General features: G+C 38.8%; 1 protein-coding gene across 3 annotated transcripts in view; it reads left to right on the top strand.

The window, feature by feature from the left end:
- RSRC1 (arginine and serine rich coiled-coil 1) overlaps window positions 1-10192 on the top strand; it is a 161742-nt gene that overhangs the window by 63856 nt on the left and 87694 nt on the right. For all 3 annotated transcript variants that reach the window (XM_081862751.1, XM_081862749.1, XM_081862750.1), the window contains exon 5: window positions 2059-2095. In XM_081862751.1, coding sequence (XP_081718877.1) covers window positions 2059-2095 — 37 coding nt within the window. The remainder of the gene's footprint in view (window positions 1-2058; window positions 2096-10192) is intronic.

The following is a 10192-nucleotide window of genomic DNA, read 5'->3' on the forward strand; positions in this document are numbered from 1 at the left end:
TCTCTTCCCATTTTCCACTTCAGGACCATTTTATCAGTTTTGAGATCTATAATTGAATTAAGTCTGCTTTCAGCACAGAGCAAAAAGAGTTGCACAAATATTGATGAAGTCATGACAGGGACAGCACAGGAGACAGACCACTGAAGAGGACAGATTTGATGCCATTAGCTGGATGCTCCCTGTATCAGTGACCTAGGCCCTGCTTCCTAGCAATTAAGTTCATTAGGACCTTTGGCACCAAACAGTATAAATACAGGGCTTGAATTCTCTTTTAATAATGCATGATGTGGTAAAGTAACTTTCGATTATTATAATAAGGGTTTGAATCCAACTTTTTCTGTGATGATTTTAAAAAAATGTAAGTTAGGCAAGTATGCATATTTGCTTCAGGTTGGTTTTTTAGGGGGCGCCTGAATAAAAAGCGTTACTAAAATATATACTGAACCCTCTAGGATGTATTTAAATAACTGTACAGTTAGGATTGTGCCTGTACGGCACAGTTGTAATTTGCAGTTACTACTGTACTATAATCACATATTTGAGTCAATCCAGTGCTGGAGTTTTCCTATTGTAATTTGTCCGAGTGACAAATCATGCCTATGTACATAGTCTAAGCCCAGCGTCTCATCCCTTCTCATCCACAGGAAACAACATCCTTCAGTGCTACCTCTAGACCAGGCATGGCCAAACTTGGTGGTCCTGATGTTTTGGGACTACAACTCCCATCATCCCTAGCTAACAGGACCAGTGGTCAGGGATGATGGGAATTGTAGTCCCAGAACATCTGGAGGGCCAAGTCTGGCCATGCCTACTCTAGACCTTTTTATACCCTTTCCCCAGCCCTGTCTCTTTACCATACCCAAAGTTTCTCCACCTAATGGCTGTGAAGATCAACTGAGTATTAGAGGTAAGGCTCCTTTAAGTCAACTGTCCACCTGTTATGCCACTCAATATTCAGTAATAGCTGTTTGACAGTGGTACAGTCTCCCACATGAGGTTGTGGACTCTCCTTTATTAGAGGTTTTTAAGCAGAGATTGAATGGCCAACTGTCACAAATGCTTTTGTTGAGATTCCTGCATTGCAGGGGGTTGGACTAAATGATCCTTTGGGTCCCCCTCCAAGTCTATGATTCTGTGATTCTATTCCCTACTTAACCTTGAAACCTGCCTTGTCTGGATTAAGCTTCACCTGCTACCTCTAGTACTTCGCAAATTACAGAGACCGGGTCAGAATCTCCACTGCTTCCTTGGAATCAGATCAAAAGGAGAAAGGGTTAGGTGGGATGGAGAGAAAGAACAACAAAGGGCACAAGAGGGAACCTTATTGGATACCATATGACAATGGCCATAGCATCAACTTGCCATTCAGAAAGGCTCAGACTAGTGTCAAACAGTGCACCCAGAAACCATTATACTGTAGTTGATGACATAAAAAGCATCTCAGAGGGCCAGCAGAACCAACTCCTTGTGTACATCAAATTAGCTTCTTCTGTTTGTACGTGTGTATCCATTCAGCTTGTGTTAGAAATGTGTAATTTGTAGTAACTATTTTACTTTGATGTTGACAATACTTAGTTTTGTTACAGTATGCTTGGGTAGGAAACGGAAATATATGCCTTAGTATACCTTCCTCACTGCATTTGTCTTGTCACTCAATTAAATAAATCATCATCCATTAATATTATGCATTTTAGTTGATTAACGTGCAAATTTATACAAATTGAATCTGAATATAACAATAGTGCTGAAGAAGAAAAAAAGAATTTTACTTTTGTTCTTAGATGATGGAAATGTTTCCTTGTGATATAAATTGATGGTTTTCTGACTAACTCATAATGATGAAAAAAATGGAATTGTGCAAGACTGCCATTCTGCCATTTAGTGTATTTATACTTTCTTATAATTATATTTTTATTATTTAAACAATTAATATATTAAAACAAACATACTCAGAAGACGGTATGACTTTCTCTCCTTTTTCAACTTTCCAAGTTGCACATAAATAATTGCAGACAAAGGTTTGGCATCTATTTATAACTTTTTGTTCTTCTGTTACAGGGATGCTGGAAACATCAAAGCTGGATTAGAACATCTGGTAAGTTCTAATTTTCTCTTGAATATTTGCATCATCTTTGATATCTGCATTCCAAATGAACACTTTTGAATGAGCTTTGAATACCTTGAATTGAGAAAGTCAACCATTTCCCAGAGGGTCAGCTTACTGTTATTATGTGAAGGCACTTACATTTTCATTTATCTTACGTTTCAAGGGATTTTAATTTTTTTAAATTACTTTTTTTTTTTGATGTAGAGATGAAATGAAATGGACTGTAATCCTTGGATTGATGATTGCCTTAATTATAAACAAAAAGTTGTTTGGTGTTGGATTTTTGGCATATCCTGATCTGAGAACAGTAAACTTGTACTTTAAAACACATTCAAATTTTGCATGCATAAATATGGCATTTCAGTAATTTGAGATCTCTGAAATAAGTACGCAGCTTTGTTTTAACAATGCCTTTATATTATGAATTGTGTTGACATTTAAATTCTATTAAGTTCTAAGATATACAGTACACTGAATTCAAATTATTTAAGTAAGCATATTGTAATTGTGAGTAAAAGCTTAGTGTTAAATACAGTTATATTGTTGTCAGACAGAAAAAAGCTTATCTCCCGAGTTTACGCCCATAAGACTCAGAAACGTGAGGTGTTAGGAGTCTAATGTTGTTTATTGCAAAGCAATAGGTTACAGTCGGATTGTTCTGCAAAACTGCAACCCCGCCTGGTGGTCCAGGCAGTGGTATTTATAAAATTTCAAACAAAGCATTTCAATTTCCACCAATCATATACATCCTTACCTTATTTCACATTTAATACACATGTGCAATTAGCACTGGCAGTTTCTGCTGATTAAGTTCTGATTCCCACCATGTTCTGTTACATTGTGTTAGTGTGCATGTTGGGATCCTGTGTTACATTTGCACCATGTAGCAATTGGGGGGCGGGCGGGCAACTTGCAAAATCATCAGATTCATAAAGTAACAGGCTATGATAACTACTCTATTAGAAGCACACTCAAGGATTTACAGGGGTACACATTATCACATTTATTGTGGTTCTTTGGGCCACTGCCACACTATCACAAGCTTGATATATATCATATGTAATATGTTAACAGTTATTATGAGAATGTTACATTTTAATGACTACTTGGATCCAAAGAACTTTAGCCAGAGTTCCTTTCAGACAATTGGACTTTCTTGTCCACTTTTCACTTCAGCCCCTTGTGCCTTATTAAAATAAACTTCTGAGGGGCAGGGGACCCTCAATAATTCTTTGTAAAGTTGTGCAGAAATTATTCTGTTTGTGTGTCTGAGAGACAGAGAGAAACTTGATGGATATATGAGCTAGCCCTGCTACCTTAAACTAGTTGAAGTGCCTTCTATTTGACCAAGAGGCTTTTTGGATCCAAGTTAATTTTCCTGGCTTTTTGTTAAAATTAAAGATCCATTTTGTTTGTGTGTGAGTTTTCTCCCCCATTCAATGTATAAACTGATGTGGATGATTTATTTGGTTTATATCCTACCCTTTTTCCTGAAGTAGCCCAGGGTGTCAGATGCCACAATAAAAAAAACATAGTTCAAACAACAGCTAAAAACCTTTAAAAAAAAAAAAAAAGACAGTCTTAGCCAGTGATTTCGGGGTTGACAGGAATGGTGTATTCTAGCCATCAAATGCCTGGGTAAACAGGAATGCTTTAAAATTTCTTCTTAAAGTCAATAATGAGGAAGACAGGTGGAACTCAATGAGGAGGGCATTCCACAAGTTGGAAACTACCATTGAAAAGGCCCTGCCATCCAGGCAGCCCCCACTGATGACAACACTAATCAGGACTTCCTTGCTGATTGTAGGGTCCAAGAGAAGGTGCTGTTTTAGCTACTTGGGTTCCAGGCCAGTTAGAGCTTATGCTAGTACAGCAAGCTCACAACTTACTCAGAGGTTATATTCTGGGGATTGCTCATAAAACCAAAATTGTGTATAGTTAAAACACATTGGGTGCAATAGATGGTGGGATTGCCAAAGTCTTTTTCCTGGAATGCCCACTTCCTTAAAAAACAAAACAAAACTTATTTTGCCAAGCTCATGAAGCTGAATGCACACAAGTTAATGTGCGTAAGCTATGGGCTTACTGTACTAACACCTTGAATTTGGCTCAAGAGCTCACTGCCAGCCAGTGCAGTGCAATGCTTCCAGGACCATTGATCCATTGTTCTGTCAGGCGGTGCCCCCACTTACCAGCCTAGTAGCCTCATTCTGTACTAGCTGCAGCCTCTGGACCATCATCAAGGGCAAGCTCACATATAGCACATTACAGTAGTCCAGATGGGAGGTCATCAGAGCATGGGCAACTGAAATTAGTACAGTGAATGCTTTATATTGTTTCAGTTTTCCAGTGTAGCTGGTATTTCTCCTTGTTAACACTATTTTTTTTAAGCCCTTTGTGTTCCTCCTTTACCAGTTTTTAAACCACCACTTTCACTCGCTCAGTGTGCCTCCCTTCTCACTCCCATGCCACTGCTGTTGTCCAACCTGACTTCTCTTTTGCTTCCCTATCCCCCCTGACTTCATGCAAATCCAGCATTGTGATGAGGCTTTCTGAAACCTCCAGTGGGGGCTGTACCAGTGCAAATATATTATAGGGAGAAACATTAATGAAATTACCTAAAAAAAAACTTAGCTTCAGAAAGTCTTGGACAGTTGTCTTGCAAAATAGAATGCTGATTTATAGCTTTTTAAAAGGTTTTATTTATGATTTTACAGTATACAAGTGCTCATACATTGTTTTTTTTTGTCAAGAAGAACAATAACAAGTACCCATTATTAACCTTTCCCTTTCCCCCTTGAAAGTGTGAGGTAACCAACATTAACTAGTTTGCTAGTTTGTATTTTTGTTTGTACATTATCTGTGTTATATAGTTTTCAGTTTGTTGAGAATATATGGGGAAATGCCTTTTATGTAGGGGTTAAGTTGACTACTGTAAAGTAGGAAATTATCTAACAGTAGTAAATTATATAATTTTGTTTATTTTAGAATAGAAATAGAAATACTTTATCACTGTACCACTTGTTTACAGTGAGATTAAACGAGACCCCCCGTCTCTCAGTCCTTGTTATACTCTCTGTGCTGTCGTATGACCACCATCCTCGAACGTCAGCTGCAATGTTGCTGTCTTCCATTCAGCAGCCTCATGGCCCACGGGTAGAAACTGTTTTTTAACCTGTTGGTGCAGCTTATCATGCTTTTATATCTCCTGCCCAAGGAGGAGCATGATATCGTGTGCTGTCTTCCCCACCCTCTGTAGGGACTTTCTGTCCATGGCTGTCAAACCAGTGTACCACACCGTAATACAATGTGAGAGGACACTTTCTACCGTGGACCGATAGAAGGAAATCATCAGCAGTTGTCTTACATTGTTCTTTCGCAAGACCCTAAGGAAATGAAGTCTCTGTTGGGCCTTCCTAACCACCTGGGCTGTATTGACCTTCCAAGTAAGGTCTTCACTAAGATGGACTCCCAGGAATTTAAAGGAAGAGACTCTCTCCACACAGCCCCCCGATATACAACGGGGCTAGCTCCCTTCTCTTCCTCCGAAAGTCCAACACCATCTCCTTTGTCTTGCCAATGTTTAGGTGCAGATTGTTCTCTGAGACCGTGTGGATACCTTTTGACACCCCCCCCCCCCGTACGCAGATTCATCTCTGCCTGTAATTAAACCCATTATGGTGGTGTCATGAGCAAACTTAATAATTGCAGTAGATGGGTAGGATGAAATGCAATCATATGTATACAACAAATACAGGTATGGACTTAGCACGCATCCCTGTGGAGTGCCAGTGCTGAGCTTCAGGGAGGTAGATGTAACAGGCCCAATCCTCCCTATTTGTGTCTCAGAAAGTCTTTAATCCAATCACAGATGTTAGAGGAAAGGTCCAGCTCCCATAACTTTCCGATGAGAATGTCCGGAAGGATGGTATTCAAAGCTGAGCTATAATCAATAAACAGCATTCTGACATAATTCCCCGGTCTCTCCAGATGACTCGCTGCAAGGTGAAAAGCTGAAGCAATGGCATCATCTGTTGACCTATTTCTCCTGTAGGTGAACTGGTGTTTATCCAAGTCCTGTGGAAAACATGTTCTAAGGTGTTGAAGGACCAATCTCTCGAAGCATTTCATCACTACATATGTTAATGCAATGGGTCTATAGTCATTTAGGCAGTTAATTGCTGTTTTCTTTGGGACTGGGATAATGGTGGCTGCTTTCAAACATGATGGAACACAAGCAGTTTGCAGAGAGATGTTAAAAATCCTCGTCAAGACCCCTGCTAATTGATCGGCACAATTTTTTACCACTATTCCCAGCACCCCATCTGGGCCAGCAACTTTGCTGGGATTCACTGCCCGCAATGCAGCTTTCACTTGATGGTCATATAGACCTGTTAACTCAAATGTAAATGAATAGCTTCATTTACATTACTATAAAATAGATTCTGTTACTTTTGTAAAATAACAGAAAACTGGAGACTTTCAAATGCCACTGTAGTATCGTAAGTTTACTTTGGGGAAATGTTTCTGATGTGGTTTTTTGACAAAAAAAAGTGAAGAAAAAAAGTTTTTTTTTAAGGAAAAAAAGTTCTGACATTGGAGAATTGCTCTTCTGTCATGAGCACTTGGAAGAAAAAGCTTCTATTGTGATTTCAGGCTATTGCTCCTCAAGTGTAAAGAATCACTTAGACAAGTCTTTGGGAGTGTTATATCAGCAATGGGCCTTAGAGATGAAGAGTTATAATTAAATTTTTAAGAATAAGATTGAAAACAATTGAATTTGAGTGATACTAAGATTAGCTAAGGTATTATCCTTCAACTGTAGTAGATATTCCTGGTTAGTTCTTTACCTCTATATTTTTCTCTGTTAATAATAGTTGAGCCATATCTTTTTCTAAATGAAAAAATTGATCTCCTTCAACCTCTCCTAGTCTGACATTTTAGAACAATGACTGACTTGTCCTTGTGGTCAAGAAAAGAAATTTCACCATTTCAGGAGTGGCAGACTGTCATTAATAGCTTATTAGCCCTTGAGTGATTTGTGTATAGTCACTGCCTTTCAGCAATGTAGACATTCCTCTTGTAACATGTTAATCAATAACCACCAAGATGGGCTGCTGGGCAACATGCTTCATGTATCTTGGCCAGTAAAAGTACTTATGAGCTTCACTGCTACTGGAACAGGTAGGATTGGTCAACCCATGCACTCATGGCCCTATAAACTTCTTCCTGGGGTTTTGTATGTATTCTATAATTTTTATTTGTGTATATGGCTTTTGTTCAATTGGTATGTTTTGGGCATTATCCTGGATGGAAATTCTAGGTAGATAATAAATACACCCCCTACTTCCTTTAGATTAATCATTGTCAAAGAAAGAAAACTTGAGATCTTAGAGCACTCTTGAAAGAAGTTTAACTTCTTTCAAGTTAACTTGGAAAGTTTAAGCTCTCCAAGAAGCAGACAGCAAGTTATATGAGCAACCCAAAGCAGCATTTTATCTATTAATTTCTAGATTGGCTCCCAGTACGTTTCCGAGCACAATTCAAAGTGTTGGTCCTGACCTTTAAAGCCCTAAACAGCCTCGGTCCAGTTTACCTGAAGGAGTGTCTCCATCCCCATCGTTCTTCCCGGACACTGAGGTCCAGTGCCGAAGGCCTTCTGGCGGTTCCCTCATTGCAAGAGTGAGGTTACAGGGAACCAGGCAGAGGGCCTTCTCGGTAGTGGCGCCTGCCTGTGAAACGCCCTCCCTTCAGGTGTGAAGGAAATAAGCAGCTATCTTCTCTTTAAAAGACATCTGAAGGCAGCCCTGTTTAGGGAAGTTTTAAATATTTAATGCTGTATTGTTTTTAACACTTGATTGGCAGCTGCCCAGAGTGGCTGGGGAAACTCAGCCACATGGGCGGGGTAATTATTATTATTATTATTATTATTATTATTATTATTATTACTATTATTACTATTATTAGAATAATCCCGTGAAGTGCTTCTGCTAGCACAAGGAGGTTTTTTCTGCTCATGCACGCCTTAAATCTGTTCTGGGGTTTCCTGCAATCCTCTGGAGCAAATTTGGGGAAGGCACACAGGGAGAGAAGGAGGGAGAAGTTCCACTGTGCAAGAAGTAGCACTTTGCTGGCTACTGCCCAATTAAAGCAATTCTTAATTAAAACTAAAAATACCTGACTACAGCATTGAATGAAATATATGAGAATTATGGATATCAAGTCCCAAGTAAAACAAAATTAGAGCTCTTGAATGCTTTAAATATAAAGAAAAGACATTTTTGTGATATAAAAAGGAACTCTGTGTATCAGCATTTGGAAGAAGGAAGAAATGTTTTTGGAAAATATAGGATTTTTTTCAATATAAAATGTAATTTGGTATAAAAAGGTGTTAAAAAAATTAGGCACTAATTTTCTAATAAGGTAATTGTTTAGCTAACAGCATCATTACATGTTAAAATTGTTTAATTTATTTATTTATGAATCTCTTACATTCTTGGCTATCACTACCACATACAGTCAATGCATTTTTATACCCCAAGCAAACTGCTCACATGAATTATTGAAATAGTCATTAGATGTTGTTTGCAATGTTAATGTGCACAAATAATTTTATTTAGTAGATCTTTTATAGATTTTGTTTGATATGGTGTTGATGTTGTATTATACCAGTGAGGTTTCTTGGAGTTCACTGGAATAATACCATCATTTCCAATGCTGTATAGTAACTTTTAAAAAACAATGTGATACCTAGAGACAGTCAGCTTCATTTAATTGTCCTTACTGAGATTAATAGGTGGTCTGTTCCATATCCCACTTAAGTCAAACCGCTTGATTTTAGTCAGTTATCAGTGGTTTTAATAGCAATGAAGTGGTTTAAATAATTGGATTTCAGTCTATTGTTGTTATTTTATTTATTTTAAACATTCATGCTCCTTTACAATATGGAACAAATGTGAATATCCAGTTGCTAAAAACAGCAAAAGATATTATAGAAAACAATTCCCTAGAACTTGACTATTTTTTATGGGAAATGGGAAATGGTCTAAATGTTCAGTTATTTCAGGGGGTTGGACTTGGTGACCTTTCTGGGTACCTTCCAACCCTATATTTCTTAAGATTTTGTGGTTCCATGATTCCATTATAGGCAGCATCTGACCTGATATCATATAATGGAGGTTCCTGGAACATGAAACACAAACACTGAGAGAGCCTGGGCCCAAGAGAAAGCAGTCTGTGAGATATATTGGTCCCAGGATGTGGTTTTGAGTTAGTTTGTTTCAAATAAACCTCTACTTAGCGTTAACTGCAAATTAGACACCTTCCAAAATTAGGAAAACGTACTAATAACACTAATAGTAATAACTAAAACAGATTGCAGCTGGAAATCATCATCATCATCATCTTTGTAAGTATAACGTGTGTTAAAGTTAATAGGTAACTAATCCATGTGTAAAAGCTAAAGGGACCCTGACCATTAGGTCCAGTCGTGACCGACTCTGGGGTTGCGCATTCATCTCGCTTTATTGGCTGAGGGAACTGGCTTGCAGCCTCTGGGTCATGTGGCCAGCATGACTAAGCCACTTCTGGCGAACCAGAGCAGCACACAGAAACGCCGTTTACCTTCCCGCCGGAGCGGTACCTATTTATCTACTTGCACTTTGATGTGCTTTCTGTGAATTGCCACTCCCTTTCTCGCACCATAGGGAGTCTGTGGCCCTCCAGTCAGTGGCCTCCAATTCCCATCTGCCCCAGTCTGGGATGATGGGAGTTTTAGTCTAGCAACATCTGGAGAGGTACATGGTCCCTGCTGTAAAGGATATTCAAGTGGTCATGCTAGTCCTCACCCCAAACGACATAGTTATACATCACTCGCTTTTTCACCACTTGATTGAATGATTATGCAGCACCTGATTGCAGCTGCAGGTGTTTCATGAATGAAGGGCCTTGTATTCAGAGTGATGTGGTAGCTCATTCACACGTGCATCTTGCAGTTATCAAGTGGTGGGCAGCCATGTATGAACCAGCACCCTGAATAAGACATACTCTGTCAGAAAACTGTCACTGGCAGAAAAGATACCTCCA

Source organism: Podarcis erhardii (genome assembly GCF_964252035.2).
Source record: "Podarcis erhardii genome assembly, chromosome: 5".
Classification (NCBI taxonomy): Eukaryota; Metazoa; Chordata; class Lepidosauria; order Squamata; family Lacertidae; genus Podarcis; species Podarcis erhardii.